The 20557-nt window shown below is 41.7% G+C and overlaps 1 protein-coding gene across 2 annotated transcripts in view; it reads right to left on the bottom strand.

Annotated features, from left to right (window-relative positions):
* The window catches only part of JAG2 (jagged canonical Notch ligand 2), a 178118-nt gene that overhangs the window by 44925 nt on the left and 112636 nt on the right, over nt 1-20557 (bottom strand). The window contains exons 6-11 of one of the 2 annotated variants that reach the window (XM_068254255.1): nt 14841-14971; nt 10979-11098; nt 9603-9716; nt 8128-8241; nt 3729-3842; nt 764-810 (exon numbers count right to left, since the gene is read on the bottom strand). In XM_068254255.1, coding sequence (XP_068110356.1) covers nt 764-810; nt 3729-3842; nt 8128-8241; nt 9603-9716; nt 10979-11098; nt 14841-14971 — 640 coding nt within the window. The remainder of the gene's footprint in view (nt 1-763; nt 811-3728; nt 3843-8127; nt 8242-9602; nt 9717-10978; nt 11099-14840; nt 14972-20557) is intronic. The other variant, XM_068254256.1, reaches the window with a different exon arrangement.

Below are 20557 nucleotides of genomic sequence, written 5' to 3'. Positions count from 1 at the left end.
AACTGTTAGCGAGCATTTGGTAATCCGATAATCATTCGTTAGTGATGCGTTAAAATGGAAGAATAGTGCAATTCATGAAAATGAAAGTGGGCGTGGTTTAGCGTTACATTTAGGATTAGTTATCTCCTTCACTGCTCTGTTATTCCTGTCAGATCATTGCTGACAGAGAAGATGGAGCCATTTGAAGTGGTTATGTATCAGCTGAGAGTGATTCAAAGGCGCAGAAGGGCAAGAATAAGGTGTAGAACCATATCAATTTGCAAGAGAATAGATTTATTCGCTATACCAGGACACCGGCATTTCTCTTGAATCAGCTTGTAAGAGAACACAGGCAGTGCCAGGGTTAACTAACTTGCTAGCTGCACTATTTTTTTTTTTTTTTTTTTTAGAAAAGGCTCCTATCAAGCCGTAGCTGGCGAAATTGTGGGATTGTCTCAAGCAACTTCCAGAATCCTGGTCCAGGCGTTAAGCCCTATTCAGAATGTTGCTACGTAGTGTCCAAAGGACTGCCTTTTACTCACAATTCCATGAGAATCTTATGGCCTTGTGTTAAATTAACGATGTAAAATAGAAATATCAACAAGTTACCGAATGGTTATCGATATTTTATCGAATTCACACCGAATGCGGAAAAACCTTGATGAATACAACTAGAAATCGATAAACTTCGAATTCGGTAATTTAACAAACTGAAAAAAGTTATCTCAAAGACAATGATGAATCGAGGTCATAGAGTCTCTTTAGGAAGAATTTTAACACTCACCTTGCAGACGCCTCCATGTTGACATTGGCCACGGCAGTCATTAATATCTACAAAGGAAAAAACATTCTTACAGAATATAGCACCAGAATAAAAATGGAAGATGGTTGACAGAAGAAAATAGCTGGACTGGACAACCTGGGAGCCTTCAGTGCATAAAGTACTTTAAAGAGGAACCAGACATAACAAAAACTGATAAAATTAGATCGAAAAATAAAAGCCCCTCGATCGACTAAAGCCCATTGAGATGCCTGAAGAGCAAGATCTGTTCAGTAACTAGAGGCCATATACCAGCAAAGGAAATATAAGCCATTTTTCTAAGTCTTTCATCTGTACACTTGAAGAGTCCTGGATCCTGAGAGAGAGCGTCAACTTTCACTGTGCACAACATCAAAACACACCTCTGATACCTTGGATGGCCAGGGAGCAAACTACACAAGAGGATATCCAACATCTTCTCAACGTCAAGGCATGCTCCACCCAGTGCTCTGTACAAACTTACCCAGGATAAAACTAAACAGAAAGAGATCAAATGCCTTCCAACTCAAAAATGTACAACTTCTGGCACAAGGCACTGCCTGCGTGAACACCAAACATGAAGGTCTCAAAGTTAAAAACAAAAAAACCCCAAAACCTCCTCTCTAGTGCTAGATACTAACCATGTGAATTGGATACAGGTACATTATCTAGGACCGTGAACTCTAGCAGACTGCCGATTACAGAAGCACAGTCCTCAAGAACAAGGTTTCTCAAACCTGTCCTCGTGACTCCCCAGCAGTGCATGTTATGTAGGCTACCTCACCTATGCACAGGTGGGGTAATTGGTGTCTCAGCTATGTGGAATCCCCTAGCTAAGACTAATGCTACGTACACACATGCGACAACGATCGTTCGTTAAGAACGACGAACGAACTTTTAATTGATGAAAGAACGACCTAAGTAAAGGTAGTTTTAAAATGTGTGTAACGATCTGATCGTTAGAACGAACGTTACATCACAGAAAGCAACTATTGCGCCTGCGCATAAAAATGAGAAGTTCCATGGAGAAATAGTGAAATGCGCATGTCAAGCCTAGTACGAACGATCGTTTCCAACGATGTACTACTTTTGCAAACGATCGTCGTTGGTTAAAATCCGCCGAGACAGAACTTTCTTTTGTAGCGATTTGGCTCGTTCGTCGTTTGCCTTAATAGTCGGTGGTTCGTTTTTTGTAACGATAGTCGTTGGTAAAGATCGGGGAACGATCGTTACAAACGACTATAGTCGCATGTGTGTACGCACCTTAAGTACCTGTGAATAGGTGAGGTTGGCTGCAAAACTTGCACCGTTGGGGAGTCACAAGGATGCTCTAGGATGATCTAGGGACTGATAGAACCTAGTGAAGTGTTATTTTATTGGGCGTTACATCCAGTATAAAAAATACAAAAAAAAACAAAGTAAGATGAATATATATGGTACCCATTGCAGACTTTTTTTTTTTAATAGAATTTTTTTTTTTTTTTTTTTTTTTTTTTTTAGCTTTTGGGCTGAATCTCAACCCCTAGTATTTTGTAAGTTACTTAGAGGTCTGAGGCAGTGATGTCTTTTATACAGACAGTTACCCTTATGGTAAAGCCAAAGTCAGTAAGAGGATGGACGACACCACCCATCAATAGTCAAATTATTGAAAAAGCTGGCACTTCAGGAATACATTTAGCAAACCAATGTTTCAAGGCCACACAGGAGCTCCTTATGACAAAGGGCTTAAGGCTCATACACACGTCCAACATGTACACGACCACATGACCAACATGACAAACCACACAACCTGATAAACCACATGACCTGTACGTACACATGTCTAGACGGCTAAACAACAAACTCAATTAACATACTGCGCACACAAGAGGACTGCCGGACTACACATTCAAAACAAGTACAAGTCTTTCAAACAACTTGTACACACGCACCAACTGCATATCAGATCAACATAGATCCAACAGTTGTATTGATCAAACTTCCTGTCATCAGTTGCTCATCAAGTTGTTTGCACGCGTACACATGCCTGACTATCATCCAACATACCAAAGTCAGATGATAATCAGGCTGCAGGTTGGTCCGTGTGTAGTGCGCTTCAGAGGAACTAATCTATAATGACAGCACAATCTCCTATGTGAGGGCTGATGTGCTGAAGGTCTGTTTGACTGCGCACTTTTAAAACTTCTCAAGTGCAAACATTTTCCAACAGTGTCCATCTAGTCCCCTACACCCAAATACTGCCATAAGCACAGTAGGAAGTTACCAGTTTTGTCTCCTTGTACTCAGAACACATCAAGCAGCCCCCAAATCACTCAGAAACCCTCTGAGGAGTTCCGTTTTTCCAGATGTGAAGTAAGTACAGACTTTCCCAGCGGTATACAAGCACAGAGCCACCCTATACCTGGCCACAGGAAGTGCCATAATAAAATATGTGTAGCCCGAAGTTCAGCAACTGGATGGGTTTCCAATTGCTTTGTAGGCTGCATGATTTACTTTGAATACAAGCAGGCAAGCTGAGTAATTGTTTTGCCAATGGTTCCATTTGGGAGGACAATTTTACAAGTAGAAATACACTTTAATTTATACCGTAATTGACTAAGGTGCTATCCTTTAAAAGACTGGAATAAATCTAGGTGCGCAGGTATAGTGTTCTCAGGATCCAGGATTTCCAGCCACTACAATTATCAGTTTGGTGTCATGCGACAGGCCCACTTTAATTCTCTCATGCTCTTACAGACCAGGTTAGGCCCCCAGGTTTGTCCAGCGGAAAGCTTGAAATGACATCAGGTCAGTAAAGTTCGACTTTGCACAAGTCAATGAACAGATAGTCGTATACTGAAAGGTTGGTTGGCAGCTGTGAAATTATTTTTGGAGCAGACAGTGTGAATGTGTTTTTTTTAATTTAGAGTGGAGAGAAAAGTTAACTTTGAATGAACCATTAAATACTAACTGATGTGACAGTTATTTCCTGTCCATCCTGGAATGCAGACACAGTAATATCCACCAATCAGATTTCTGCAAGAATAAGCATTTAGACAGGGGTTTCCCTCACACTCATTAGCATCTGTGAAACAAGACAAGAGAAAAGAAATAAAACACACCATAAACAGCATCCCCAACACCAAGCAGCGTTCACCCACAGATTAAATGCTAGCTATAGATTGCTATCATTACCCATGCAAACTACATATATGTTCATGCTATCTGTTGGGTTAGCAAGCTAAGAGATCTTGAAGGTTCATGCTGGGTTAATAAAAGGTAAAATTAGTAAGGACTCTGGTATGTATTGCGGTTGCTACAAAGTATAATAGAAGCAGCATCCAAAACAAGCCTGAAGGTAATTGGGAACTACCTAAGCATAGCCTGGAGAAGAGCGTTTCATGTGTATTTAATAATAGTACAAACAGTGTTGTACCGTGTTAGCCATCAGTAAAAGCATGGAGTTTTAAATAGGATGATACCATTTATTGGCCAACTTAAGGTGGCCACACACCATACAATTTTTTAAATATCTGTTCAATTTAAGAATTGCAATCAATTTTTCTGACTGATTGTAACATTTCAAAAAATTTGACCAATGTACCACACACGTATGTTCAATGTTTCCCCAATTAAGATAAAAAAGATTGGAAACTGAGAAAATTGCTTGGGTGTGTATATTAATAAATTGACAAACTAACACACACCATACACTTTAGAGAAATTGAAGAAAAATTCCTGGCATTCCGGATAAAAAAGTCAAAAAAATGGGAAACTTCGATCGGATTTTTCAATCGAATGAAAAAAAAAAAAAAAGCTTTCGATTTTTTCGGGAGATCCGAACGTTTTTATCGAATTGCCGTAAAATCGGATCATTTTATTGTATCGTGTGTGGTCACCTTTAGAGAGATTAATAAACCTCAAACTTTCGGCTTATAAAAAGCCTTCATCGGACTTGGTTCCTGACCGAATGTGAAAAACACTGCTTATATATACTGACATACAGAGGAGAAATAGGTTTGCTAAAGAATGTGTCTCCTCTGTATGTCAGTATATTATAGGTCCGACAAAGGCTTTTCATAAGCCGAAAAGCTCACTGTTTATTCATCTTTACCTCCCTGGCGTTCAATTTTCCCAGGATTTCTGTGCAAACAGTGATAAAATTTATTTTTAAAACTTTTTTTTTCCTGTAACTTGCCAAAATGTGTCAAGCAAGGGTCTAGTATACAGTGCAGGAGAGTATTGATGTGTATGCATGTTTATACTGTTCACAGCATGTTTTTTTTGGACAGACATTTCTGTCTATACCGCTAGGGAGGTTAAAGGATACCCGAAGTAACATGTGACATGATGAGATAGACATGTGTATGTACAGTGCCTAGCACACAAATAACTATGCTATGTTCCTTTTTACCTTTCTCTGCCTGAAAGAGTTAAATATCAGGTATGTAAGTGGCTGACTCAGTCCTGACTCAGACAGGAAGTGACTACAGTGTGACCCTCACTGATAAGAAATTCCAACTATAAAACACTTTCCTAGCAGAAAATGACTTCTGAGAGCAAGAAAGAGGTAAAAGGGGAATTTCTTATCAGTGAGGACTGAGTCAGCCACTTACATACCTGATATTTAACTCTTTCAGGCAGAGAAATAAAAAAGGAACACAGCATAGTTATTTGTGTGCTAGGTACTGTACATACACAGGTCTATCTCATCGTGTCACTTTGGATATCCTTTAAAGAGAAACTCCAACCAAGAATTGAACTTTATCCCAATCAGTAGCTGATACCCCCTTTTACATGAGAAATATATTGCTTTTCACAAACAGACCATCAAGGGGCGCTGTATGACTGATTTTGTGCTGAAACCCCTCCCACAAGAAGCTCTGAGTACTGTGGTACTTTTGGCAGTTTGTTACAATGTAACAAGGCTCACAGACAGGAATTAGCTGTTTACAGCTGTCTCTAACCGCCAAAACAGCTAGCAGCAGCTACATAACCTGCCCACAGTAAAAATGTCACCATGTAATAAATGTCAGAATGTAAATCGGGGAGAGGAAAGATTTTACAATGGCCAAACACTGACTAAATCATTTATACATAATTATTGTAAAAATGAAGCACTTTTTTATTACATTATTTTCACTGGAGTTCCTCTCTAAGTTAGCCAATAAATGGTATCATCCTGATTCAAAACGCCTTGCTTGTAATAGTACAAAGAGCAGTAATGTAAAGTGAACAGTTCGGTTTAATCTTCCTTTGGAAGCAATTGCAAGGTGAATAAAGCTCTAGCCACCCATCAGATCTATACCCTGGTGGAACTCTCCACGGGTGGCATCAGACCATGGATGTGATGGGACTTGGTATGGAAACCACCATGGATAGTCACGATGGTGGCAGATCAGAAGATCAGCAGCTGAAGCGAATGGAGGTTATGGGTTACTGCCCGGGGCATGACTACAGGAGAGCAGTCACTGTAACTGCAGAGGGGCCCAGCACTATAAGGGTGCCCCAACTATTACTTCACTCCCTCTGATAAAGGGGTCCATCCTTCAGATCAGGCGTGCGCCCCCAGGCTGTGAGGGTCACCAGGGGTAGGCAAGGGAAGACGTGTGAATATTGGGGGGGGGGGGCAAAGTTTCCCAGGGGGACCCATGATTAGTTGTTACGCCCCTCGTTACTACACACCAGCTAATTGCTCTTTGCAGTATTATACAGTTTTGTGATAAAAAGTCTAAGTACTAATGTAGTATAATGCATAGTAATGTTGCAAATCCAGCAATACTAGGCAGAAAATCTAAAATATACATATACTAGATTTTGTATTGTGTAAGGAACTTTCATTACAAATGACTGATAAATGCCTTCAGCCACTTGACCACTCCAGTCCAATATTACTGGACTGTCTAGACCTACGAACAGTAGTGATCTGTTGCCTGACCTGGTTGTTGGCAAACAGATCAGGAAATAATTCTGTGTTCAGACACCCTTCAGGTGTACTTAAGTTTTTACTTCCTGAACACCGATTGGCTCACAGTGATCACCGGGTCAGGAGCCAATGAAATTGGCTATTGACCGAGGTATGGAGCGCAGCTGTCTTTAGACATCTGGGTTTTTATACGCGTCCCGTGTGTGGGAGCTGATCGCTTTAAAAACTAGCCACATCAGGCTTCAGCAGCCACAAGTGCAGCGTGGTTTTAACTACACGCCATTGCGAATGGGTTTAAAGAAAGCTACAATTTCACTGGCTTTCATAAGTTCCTATTTTAGTAGCCCGTTGTGCTAAGAGCTTGGTTGGATGCATTAAGTCATAAGAAAAAAAAAATAAACAAAAAACCCCACAACACATTAACATGCTGAAACCGGCTACATACCCAGCAGTGACTCCTTAAACCCCCCCCCCCCCAAAAGAAAAATAAAAGCTGAGGCGTTCTAAAAGCCATCTGCAATTCTGCTTTCTTTACAGTGCAGACACTTTGTCCATGGTTATTTGTCTTCTGTCAAGCGGCAAAGATGCCAAATTCATAAGAGAAGGCCTTTAATAATGGTAGTAAATTGACTTCTCATAAAAGCCTTTTCTTCATCTGCTTTTATCACATGAAGCTTATTACAATGCTATCTTCAGCCCTTTCTTACTTGAGCAGCACAATCAATTGTCCTAGGCTTTATGGAGTAACTAAAGGTGCGTACACACCTTCAAATTCTGCCACCCCCCGGGATTGGGATTCATCGTCTTGGGAGACAGTTAAAAAACGCAGTTTGTCGCTACGGAAAGGGACCGATGGAGAGTAGAACTAAGAATGGCCGAGTGGATCATTCACCTTGGCATAAGCGATCCAAAAACGCCTAGCTTTATTGTAGTGTAGTTTGAGCAGTGGCAAATATAAACACACCATCTAGAGTAAAGTGTCTGTACGTGGCAAAGAAAATAACTGTGGGCTGGAAGTTAAACTACTAATAGTGGGAAGTCTGGCAAGTTTATCTCTACCGTAACACTTAATAGTAACTAAATGGTTATGGTAACTTTCCTATACACAACACCCTCCACCAGGCTTGTTAAAAGTTTAATAAAACCACCACCATCATTAAAAACAAAAATGTTAGCTCATATATTGCAAAAAGTGTTAATTTAAGAACCTAACTGCATCTAGGACTGGATCCTGGAAAAAGTATTTTGATTGGCCGTTGTGGATTATTACACTTGTAACACTGTCCTTGTACAAACATACGCCAACAAATGGTTTATTAAATGTTCTAACTAGCAGTGGTCATCTGTGTTTTGTCTCCATCAGCACTGTTTATAGAGTGTATGTAGTGTCCGTGTAGAAGGTCACCGGGAAAATATTGTGGCTAGGCTTCCAGGAATGACTTACCCAGCTGACAGGTGGTCCCAGCCCACTGCGGAGGACAAAGGCACTCAAAGCCATTAATTAGGTCCTTACAGATCCCTCCACGAGCACAAGGGTTGGATTTGCATTCGTCAATGTCTGAAAGAGAGAAGTCATATTGGACGCACAAAATAGACCAGACCAAATTAATTTTATTTACGGCGATGAAATGTGCTGCTGCACCTCTCGGCATATACAAAGGAATTCTGAGTGTATTACTACTGGAGGGTAATGGCACAGGCAAGACTGTTGGCTAAAGAAATCTCAGCAATAAGGCTCGTATACACGTCCAACAAAGCGCACGAACACCACAATGACATGACCAACCACATGTCAACCTGTTGACAGGACCTGTATTTCCACACGGCCAAACCGATCAAGCGTTCCTCGCCGTCCTCTCCAGTATCTAGTAAATCCCCCCCAGCAATCCAGCCATTCGTGAGCTTCTGCACGGCCCGGCCGTGCGCACCCCTTCCCCACCGCTCTGTGCCTGCACAGTACTACTGCGCAGGTGCAGAACTATTTAAAGGGGCACTAAGGCGAAAAATTGTAAAATGTAAAATCTGTGCAAACATACAAATAAGTAAGTTTTTTCCAGCGTAAAATGAGCCATAAGCTACTTTTCTCCTATGTTCCTGACACAGTAGGTAGTAGAAATCTGACAAAAGTAACAGGTTTTGGACTAGTCCATTTCTTCATAGGGGATTCTCAGCAAGGCTTTTATTCTTTATAAAGATATTCCCTAAAAAGGGATTTAAACAATGATGTTGGCCAGCCTCCCTGCTCGCTATACAGTTTTTTTGCAAGTTGGACAGAGCAACTGCCATTCACTAAGTGCTTTTGAAAATAAATAAATAAATCCCTGAGAATCCCCCATGAAAAGATGTATTAGTCCAAAACCTGTCGCTTCTGTCAGATTTCTACTACCTGCTGTAAGTGAGAGCAACATAGGAGAAAAGTAATTTATGGCTCAATTTACTTGGGGAAAAAAAAAAATGTACTTATTCTTTGTATAGGTTTGCAAATAATTTAAATTTTACAATTTTTTCGCCATAGTGCCCCCTATAAGAACCAAACTGCATCTAGGACTGGATCTTGGAAAAAGTCTTGATTGGTCATTGTGGATTATTACACTTGTAACACTGTCCTTGTACAAACATACGCCAACAAGTGCGCACCCCACTCCGGCTGCAGGAGCGCAGCGTGGGATGCGCACTTGACCGAGCCGAGCATGCGCAGAAAAGAAAGGCCGGCCCAATTACTGGAGGGATTTACTAGATAACAGAGTGGCCGAAAAGGGCAGCAAGAGAGCCCACGCTTCTAATGAGGGCTGGAGGAAGCCCCAGGTACGTATAAATAACCACACAACGCCCATCTAAGGTTTACTTTAAGTTCTGTAATCAAGTGACAGATTTATTTTAAGTATCTACTCAAAGAACAAGTATAAATATCAAGCTTACCAATTGCACATGTGGGTCCAGACCAACCAGGAGGGCAATGGCACTCAAACCCAGAGGAGACTTCATGACAGATGCCATCGTTCGCACAAGGATTGGAGGCACATGCATGTTCCGCTAAAACAAAAACAAAAAAGGCATTTGTAAGATGAAACTTGAAACACTGAAAATCATACAATAAAGGAGGCCTAAAGGTCGATGCCCAAATATGTGGTGGTCACAGAAGGAAGTGCTAAATAAACAGGTACCACCCAGTCCACAAATCGTGTACATGTTAATCTAATGTACACAGCTTATTAACCTGCCATGAAACTATCCTGTAAGACCCATAGATCATTTTAAATAGCACAACCTTGAGAAGTGGGCAGCACTATGAGCACTGTCACCATGCAATGCTTGTGTCCCAAATTTGTAATTCCACCCAAGATTCTTTCTGCATGGAGTTTATATAGTCTCCTGTTTTCATGAGCCTTTTACAGGTACCCCAAGTTTCCACCAATAACGCCAGAAATAAACTGATACACTTGGCACTAGGACTGGGCAGGGACACTAAGTTGCATGCCCTCATTAAAGGACACTATGTAAGATGAGGTTTAATGTACTCTGCACAACAGTGTAATAGGCAGAGAAGGAAATGTATAATAATGCTATAAAACAAATTGAAAAAAAGACTGCTATCTGTGTTCCACAAGGCCCCGTTCTTGGACCTCTTCATCTATTTATACTCATAGCATGGGACAATACATACGCTCTAGTTTTCCAGTATAACCCAGTCTATGCTGACAACAACCAAAAACACAGTAACTAAAATGGTTGGATTCTTGTAAACGGCTCTTCCTCTGACACAGGAGACCAGGGTTTGGATTTTGACTCTTCCTGTTCAGTAAGCAAGCACCTATTTAGTAGGAGGCCTTGGGCAAGGCTCCCTAACACTGCTACTGCCTATAGAGCACACTCTAGTGGCTGCAGCTCTGGTGCTTTGAGTCCGCCAGGAGAAAAGCACAATATATTGGTTATTTAGCTTGTCTAACAGGAGTAAAAACGGAGATCATGATATTACATACATTTCTCTTAGCTCTCTCACCTATAGTTATCATTAATGTAGAAAATACCCCAATAAGATATTAGTCCTATATAAATACTAAATAATACTAACAATAATAATAACTCCTAAATCGTGCTGTTTGGGGGTAACTCTGGACACTGCGCTCTCATTTAAACCACATAACCTGCTACTTCCATCTCAAAAATCTCTCCAAAATTTGTCTGTTCCTTTTACAAGACGCTACAAAAATCCTTGTACGTGCTTTAATGCTTTCCCACCTTGACTATTGTAACACCCTACATTGCAGCCTTCCAAAAGTACAAATCATTTTTACCTATTTCACAATTCTTTCCGGAATAGCCATCAGCACAAGCACAGTGATACTTGTCAGGCTCGTTGTTCATGCACGTTCCGCCATTTAAGCATGGATGATGAGTTCCACAGTAGTTCAGATCTTCGGAGTCCAGGAAAGGTAGAAAAAAGAAAAACAAAACATGAAGCGTTAAAGTGTAGCCGAGGTAATATGAAACATTATCAGAAAAATGTATGTACAGTACAAAGCATTAATAACCAGGCTGTTTTACTTCCATGCCAAAAAATTAACTATTTCAGGCTGCGAAGTGACAGCTGTCTGGTCAGTACCTTGTCAGGAATAGAACAGTAGTAAATATTATTGATAAGAAAATTACAGCCATAGAAGTATTCCTGGCAGAATAATACTGAGGTCAGAGAGATAAAATACGAGAACTATTGACCTTTTTCTAACTCTGGGACACTTAATAGGCTGCCACTGATTAGAGAGACAGTAAAACATTCAACATACTTTGTAAATGTTTGTAAATGTTTTAAATATAAAAGAAAACCCTGGGATACTTGGTCATTTTTAGGAGGATAAATCTAAGTTTATCTCATCAGTGGATTTTCATCTCAGGCTTACATACTATCTCAATTCAGATTGGTTGTCACAGACTGTGGATCTGCATGCCAATCTGTTTCATTCTAAGGAACCTAAAAATGATCCAGATCTGTAAAAATGTGCAAAGAATGTCTTGTGAATGCCATGCTGCAGACAGCCCTCCTGCTTTGAGAGATGCTCCAGTTACACCAGGCTGTCCTGAAGTTCTCATCACTGGCTGATCTGACATCTAACGCCTCTTCATATGTTCACAAAAAGCAACAGCCAATGATAATAGGGGGGTGAGGAAAGGTTGACAAATGCTTGGCATTAGCATCTGCAGAGTGGGGAGGGGGTGGGCACTGCAGTGTGTCGCCAGTCACTTGTCCACAATGAGGTTAAGGCAACAGTCTTTAAAGCTGCCGTGGAAACACAGAATCTGCTGTGCTAACAGCCCCCCCCCCCCCCCCCCCCCATACACACAAACAACCGCACAAGGGATTCCCTATAAATAGACCTCTTGGACTTGCAGGATCACGTGATAAAGCTGACTACATAAACTGACAAACAGAGGCGTTCTCCTAGGTGGTCCTTGTATACTCATGACCGTGTTTAAAGGCATTGCCCACTGCAGTAAAAGTTATGGAAGTCCTCCAGACCGGCAATGAGGCTGGAACGACCTGGTGCATATCGCCAATTGCTAGCCAAGATACAAGATTGGAATTATTTAAGGCCCATTTCCACTGGCATGTCACGTTTGTTTCCAAATCGGACGTGGTTCCCGTGCTGTTGCGGAGCCGAAGCCAAAAATCGCTATAGCCGTTTCATGCTCGGCTATAGGGATTCTGGTACATGCTGTGGGAAACTGAAGCATGCCGTACGCATTGCGCCAGCAGAAGATTCAGATACTTACCTGGGGGTTCCTCCAGCCCCATTAGTTGTGTGGGGGCCCTCTATAATCCCCCTCATTCTGGCAAGCTGCGCAAGCATACCCACCCCCCATCGCGCAGGGTTGCACATGTAGCCGGGCATGCGCAGAAACCCACGACTGGGAGATTTACAAGAGAATGGAGCGGCCGGAGAGGATGGTGAGGAACCCCACACACCTAATGGGGCTGGAGGAAGCCCCAGGCAAGTATAAATACACCCATACACCCCATCTCATGTACACTATAAGCTGCATACCTTTACAGTGTCTGGACAGTTTCCAAGATTATTTGCACATCTACTCTACCCACCCCAACTTGGAGAATATAATCGCGATCACAATACAGTTTCAATTTTCACCATACGATTGAGTTACTATACTCAGTACAGTACTCAGAGCTCAATTGCACCCAAACAGAGGCAGGACGCCGATTGCGCTTGGACCAAAATCGCATCGCACTAATGGAAATTTCTGCTGCCGTTTCAGTTAGTTTAATGTACCTTGCGTTTTGCAATCGGAATCAAATCGCAGGGTTGTGGAAAAAGGCGCTAAGGTCGTAGCACCTATTTAAAAAAATAATATTGGTTAAGGGACCTGTGGTCAGATAAACTAGCACATGTATTTGATGTAAGGGTGGCCTAGCAGAGTGCAAGAAGCCCCTCCTCTCCTGCAGACATCTGTTGGGAGTGAATCTTCCTCCCTCAGCTGCTGTATTCAGCCTACCTGTGTGGATGCCCCTGGGTTGATGAGGACAGCTGAAAGTAAGCACAGCTCTCATTACAAGGTACTTAAAGGACAACTAAAGTAATAGGTACAGTATATGCAGTTTGCCATATTTATTACCTTTTAAGCAATACTAGCCGCCTGTCCACTCTGTTCCTCTGGCTCTAATACTTTCAGCCACAGACCCTGAACAAGCATGCAGCAGATCAGATGCTTCTGACATTGTCTGATCTGACAAGATTAGCTGCATGCTTGTTTCTGGTATTATTCAGACACTATAGCAGCCAAATGGATCAGCAAGGCTGCCAGGCAACTGGTACTGTTTACAAGAAAATAAATATGGCAGCTTCCATGTTCTTCTCACTTTAGTTGTCCTTTAAAGGGAAGGTTCAAGCAAAAAAAAAAAAATGAGTTTCACTTACCTGGGGCTTCTACCAGCCCCATGCAGCCATCCTGTGCCCTTGTAGTCCCTCACTGCTGCTCCAGTCCCCCGCTGGCAGCTTTCTGACCTCGGAGGTCAGGGCCACATTGCATACATTTTTACGCATTCCAGCTAGTGCAGGAACAAAAATTTACGCATTGCACCACTAACACGTAAAAATCTAGGTGTTAATGTTCCTGCACTAGCGGGAATGTGTAAAAATGTATGCAATTCGGCCCTGACCTCCGAGGTCAGAAAGCTGCCAGCGGGGGACTGGAGCAGTAGTGAGTGACTACGAGGGCACAGGATGGCTGCATGGGGCTGGCAGCGGGGGACTGGAGCAGTAGTGAGTGACTACGAGGGCACAGGATGGCTGCATGGGGCTGGTAGAAGCCCCAGGTAAGTGAAACTCATTTTTTTTTTTTTGCTTGGACCTTCCCTTTAAGGTGCCAATTAAAAGATACAGTTTTTAGCAAATAATCATACTTTCGATAAGATTATTCAGATTGAAAGAAAAGATCATAGTCAATCGATCCACACCACAAAAGAATCGCACTTGCAATCCTATCTCCACCACTTCTGATCAGATCTATGAAAAAATCCACCAAACAGAAGAATTAGATCATTCAGGATCGATGGGGCCCCATCATGTTTTCTTGCAATACAATCTGAATAATCTGATCAGAAATACGATTGTTCATTAAAACGGTACAGTTAACTGGCACCGACAGACCACATAAGACCACAATGCATTCTGCTGACCTCGCATAAAGATTGGGCAGATTTATGAAGACCAGCGCAAAGAAACAGAAAATTGGAGGAAAATTGGTGCAAAATTGGAGAAGATTTCCTAATCAAGGATTTTGCTTGGTTGCTCTAAGCAACTACTCTATAAACTGACAAGTTCCATGCTTGCACCAGTTGACTGGGGTCAGACAGGAGCTTTGCAATGCATCTAGCAGCGCAATCCTGCATTTTCATCGATTTTTAATAGATTTCATAGTGGACTCCATTAGAAATCGATGTGCTGTGTGTAGTAGGAATCAATCCCTCTGATCAGATTTGGATCAGAAAGGGATCATTTTACCACATAGGGCGGCAATGTGTATACGGCCACCTAAAAAAACCAAAACAATTTGTTTTTAGCATGCATGAGAAGAGGGGACATGTGCCTCTTCATTAACTAACAACCTTACATTCCTGGGGACAATTGCTCATTAGAAACTTACCTTTATCGCATAGGAGGCCACCCCAGTTTGTCTCGCACACACACTCCCATGGCGTCTGGCAACTCCCGTGTAAGCAGCCCGGGTACGGCACACACTTGTTGCAGTAGTCACCCTGCCATCCATAATGGCATCTAGAACAAAGGATAAAAAGAAATTAACACAGACTTGAAATGCGGGTTCAATTGGCTTACAATGAAAAATGAGGTTTCAATTCATTTACAAACATACAATACTTGGGGCTCATTCATAAAAATAAAATATCATTTTTGATGTGTTTTGCTCTGCTTTTCTGTGCATATCACGATTGTCATGCTCGGCTTCAGTGTCCTACTTTATACATAGGAGGCTAGGTTCATAGTGGTAAGTTGATAACGCACACGATATAATGAACGTGAACCGCAATGTAAACTGGATACAGACTTCAATACAAAGCCTGCATGCAGGGAGTTAGAATAATAGGATCCATTACAACGCAGTGCTGTGGACAGGCCCATAGAACGTTACAGGCAAAATTATTCTGCAATGCAACAGAGCACTGCGATTTAGCCCTGAACGTTTGCAATTTTGCAACCCCTTATTTATTGTGAAGCTCTGCGTCCCATGCTGATGCTTAAATGATACCCAAAGTGACGTGTGACATAAGATAGACATAGGTATGTACAGTGCCAAGCACACTAATAACTGTTGTATTCCTTTTTTTCTTTCTCTGCCTGAAAGAGTTAAATATCAAGTATGTAAGTGGCTGACTCAGACAGGAAGTGACTACAGTGTGACCCTCACTGATGAGAAAGTCCATCTATAAAACACTTTCCCTTCAGAAAATTGCTTCTGAGAGCAGGAAAGAGATAAAAAGGACCAATAGTTCATAGATTTTTGCTCTGGCATACGTCAATGAATGTGTCATTGAGCAAAAACAAAACAGTTAAAACTTAAAAAGCAGATTTAAACGTAAAATAAAACTGGAACATCTTAAAGTCATTTTTAGGGAAAGGAAGATGGATACAATTGTTCATTTCACTTGTTTATTTTCGCTTCGGTGTCCTTTAACCACTTCCTATTCAGACCTTGTTTCCCACTTATGGACCAGAGCAGTTTTTACATTTTAGCTACGTCCCTATTTAATCAGCAATAACTTTATCCCTACTTATGACTCCTAAATGAAATAGATTTTTTTTTTCAAGACAAACTAGACTTTCATTGTATGGCATTTTTTTTTCTCTTGAACCATTTGGTTTTCTATGCATTTTAATGGGAAAGAGAGGGGGGGAAAAAATACAGTTTTACCAATTCCAGTTTAAAAAAAAAAAAAAAAGCTACCGTAAATAAACAAATTTTGTTTGGCCATTTCTACCATATATCACACAACTTAAAATTATGTTCCTATCACAATTTAAGGTGAAGATATTTGACTGAATTAATGCGACAGTGTGCATTTTTCACCATAAACTGAGATAAAAGTATTTTTAGGCTGGTTTCACAGTGGGACGTTACAGGAGCACGTTAGAGCAGGCTGTAACGCACCCCACCGCACAGCAATGAAAAATCAATGGGCTGTTCACAGTGCCCACGTTGCGTTACTTAGTAACGCTGCGCTATAGGACAACGTACTGCATGCAGTACTTTATAAGCGGCAGAGCCGCGTTAGACTGCTTGCACATGCTCAGTAATGTTGGGGAGGAGCAGAGAGCGGCCAGGCACATGGCTAATTAATATTCACTGCACTCAGTGATGTGCAGTGTTTACTTCCTGGAGCGGCCGCTCTGTGTGGCGATTGGCCGGGCGGGACCACGTAATGCCGCATGTGTCCAAGAGTACGCATCACGGCATCATGGACGCCAGAGTGAGCTGCACAACGCGGCTCACTGACGTCCACATCAGAGAGCACCAGGCGTTGAGTTAGGGGCACGTTATGCGACCATAACATCCACTAAAACGCAACGTCCTGGTGTGAAACCAGCCTTAATGATAAAAATCAATATTACAGGTTTAGGGAACATATATTCCCTTTCACCAATTAGTGCTGCATCAGATAGTGCTGGAGTTGTGCACAGGAGCAAGTCCAATGGTGCACAGCTGTGCTTCTGCTACAAGACATATCTACGTCCTCGTGGCTTAGATGAAGTCACAGAGGACCCAGATATACTGTAGTGGTAGAAAAAGTGGTTAATAAATAAAATGAATGAAGGGAATACACCAGGAATTGTCTCTAATACAGGCAAGGCTTGTAACAGATATTCAGGCTGCAGTCGTTTACATAACTTGCGTCCTCCCCCTCTCTGGAGTCTGAAATGAGTAGTCATGTACACACACACACTTATACATACAAGCACTGCTCCTGATTGGCTGCTCTGAGGTTAAACACACACCAGTTCTCCAGCATCATGGCATTAATAAGCCTGTATGATGTTGTACAGAGTTGAATACAGCAACGTTCTGTCGACAAAGATGATTATGAACCTTAACGTTAAGTAAGCGATGTCTGGATGTGGTCCAAGAAGGTTACCAGACTAAATAAGAGGAGAGCAGATGAAGGTAACAGAAGACAAGACTACAAGGTGAGGACTGATGCTGAACAAAAAGCCAGACTTCTCTGCATCAGTTTAAAGAGAAGCTAGCTACAGATTACCAGATCTCAAAAAGCAATTTCACCAAACAGGTACCATAACTGAATCAGGTCTGGGCAATGGGTGGTTTTGTATGGGGGAAAACGATCAAAGACTTGACACAAGAGGTAGGTTAACAAGCTTAAGGTGGCTACTAACAATCCAATTTCTAGCGAAAAATCGTTGAAGCAAACAGATCATTCTGATTGGAAGAAAAATAGTTCACTACAACAACAAACCAGTCCTTGCTTCCTATCACAACCAACAAGAAAATTCTAATTTTGGTTTGACCAAAATCCAAAACTGATGACTATTTTTATAATCGTTCGTAATAGATTGTGCCCATCAATGGAGATTATTTACAACCAATCCGATCCGAATTTCTGATCACTTGACCGATTTTTCGTTAGAAATAGGACGGTTAGTGGCCACCTTTAGTCTGGTAACCACACCACAGATCAGACAACCTAACCTTCAACACTTAAAGCACCTAAATAGGAACTTTAAGAAGAAACAGCAGTAGGGGAAAAAAATCAATACATTTCAAACTGAGAATTTAATGAGGTCAAGAAATAATTGGATGTTCATAATACAATTTGCTTATGCCATTTGATCCAGAAGGAGTGTGACGGTCATCATCTTTACTACTGGCAGACATTAAAAAACACTGACAACACCAACTGCCATCATCTATGACCACACCCACTAACAATGTGATAGGCTGAAAAGTTTTTTTTATAGATATACATATGCAGAGAGAGATACTGGTTGCTTGGCATTTGGAAGCGGTTATTGCTTCCCACAATGCAGCATGGCTCACAGAAAGGAAAGTGTCATAACACCACACTATGGAAGGGGTTTCACCACAATATCAGCCATTAAGACAAGTACCCAGGGGTAGCTTAGACTAGGCAATTCCGACAATGAATTGCAATTGGAGGTAGGCGAGCGGTCAGCCAAAAAAAATGACTCCAACCTAACAGTTTTTCTGCTTAAGCCCATTGACTGTAGTGGAAGACTGAACGATCAGTCGTCCTGGTCTTTAACGTAAATTTGTTAAAAAGTGGCCAAACAACTGTGATCATTCGTTTTTTAAAGGTTAAACGCACAACGCAAACTTGTTGTGGGTATGGACCTTCAGGCCAGAAACCCACTAGGATCTAGTTTTATTTCTAATCTCTAGTGATTTGAAAAAGCTCTTGCTAATGCAATGCTATGGGGGATTTTTATAAAATCACATCACTCAAGTGGGATCACACCGATAACATTAGCAAGAGTTTTCAAATCACAAAGAGCTCAGAAAATCGCTCCTAGTGTGTTTCTGGCCATACAGGAAATGAATGGCGAAGGATGGGACCAGGGATATAAAGCGATTTATCTGAGATCAGCTAATCAAAGAGGTTCCTGGCCAATAGCAACAAGCTCTGATGCTGAGAGACTTCCCATTGAGAAAAATGCTTTTGCATAAGGAAAATCTGTGCCTGGAACTAGGATCTAACGGCTCGTTTATACACGGCTCGTTTTATGCGCAGGATCGATTGCCGCTCGTCCCCGCCGGCGCTTCTTTATCACCGCTCGATTCCCTGCCATTGTACGAAATCGAGCGGGCGCGGGTCGAGCGGAATGATCAGGCCAGCTGAATATTATCAGCTGGCCGATACACGGTACAGAAACGTACCGTGTATCCCCAGCATAAAATATAAAACAGAGGTAACATTTTCATACATACAGAAACTATATTAAAATAACCAGAGGTTTATTTTTTTGTATTTTTGTGCATAGAAAAAGCTAAAGCAAGGCTGGTACAGATCTAGATGAGTGAGGTTGGCCAGTACTACGATTCACAGAGTGGAAGTGTTATTTCAAGGCCTGGGGGTGGGGAAGACAGCTGTCTTTGTCAATATTCACCGAGTTATTTTAAGAACCTTTTCCATACAATGAGTGTTATGCATTCACACTGGACTTATGAAGCTCTCGCCATTCCTCAACACTTTCATAATGACACAATCAATGCATGATCAGTTTTCTCTTCTAACGATACAGAATATGAGGAGCAAATACAAATTAAAACAAAGATTGAGGCTAGGATCACAATGGCCATTGTGTTGCATTCCCTGAAGCAAACAGTAGGAATACAACAGATCAGGAAAGCAGCGCTGCACGTTATCTGCACATTGTGCCGCATATGGTGAAGTATAGTGAAACATTCAATGAAAGTATGCCGCACTGCCACTGTTAACATGCACATTTTGCAGTAACGCACTGCATGCGTGTTACCATGCAGTATGCGGTTATAGTGCACCAAACTGAACGTAGCATAGGTCGTGCATTGCAGTGTGGCAAGCTGCGTTCCAAAGCGTCCGTTATACCACAACGCATCACTGATTATAGCGTAAAAGTAAACTGTACAAAAATATCACCAAAACAAACTCATTGTTCTATACAGGGAACATTAGAGAAAATGCCTACCCTGCTCTCTGTTTCATCCTTCACCGCTCAGCCCTGATAAAATCCCTGACTGAGCATTCAGTCTGGCTTTGCTCAGGAATATTTATAGCAGAGTCTGTGTTCTCATGTCTTTTCAAGTCCAAGCCTGCCCAGTGCTGGCTCTGCTCAGGAATCATTATAGCGGAGTCATTATAGCAAAACCAGACTGAATGCTCAGTCAGGGATTTTATCAGGGCTGTTTAGAAGCAAGCTGAACAGTGCACAATGAAACAAAGCATGGTAGGGGTTTTCTCTAATGTTCCCCACTGATATATATGGTAAAATACATGAGGGTGCTTCATCTCTGGTTCACTTTAATGTCCAGAAATGTGAGCAAGCAGCATGAGTCAATTCAGTCTGCACGCAAGTCAGAAAAGTTAGCATATCCCTGATCAACCCCCCTCCCCCGTTCTGATTGGACCATATAACAGACTTTTCCAAAGGGAATTTATTTCTCTTGGAGGACTGCATTAATATAACAATTTGTGTGAGGAATAGCACAGATCCACATAAGCCCTTCTAGAGCTTTTATTGTTAATATTTAAGAATCAGGATTTTAAATAATCGTGCAAACCAAGGCTAGCACTCTGCAGCATCCAACCTTCAGTAAAGCCTGCAGAGTGTACA

This window comes from Hyperolius riggenbachi, chromosome 9, assembly GCF_040937935.1.
Source record: "Hyperolius riggenbachi isolate aHypRig1 chromosome 9, aHypRig1.pri, whole genome shotgun sequence".
Taxonomy (NCBI): Eukaryota; Metazoa; Chordata; class Amphibia; order Anura; family Hyperoliidae; genus Hyperolius; species Hyperolius riggenbachi.
The sequence above is the reverse complement of the archived record's forward strand: the minus strand, read 5'-3'. Positions and strand labels throughout refer to the sequence as shown.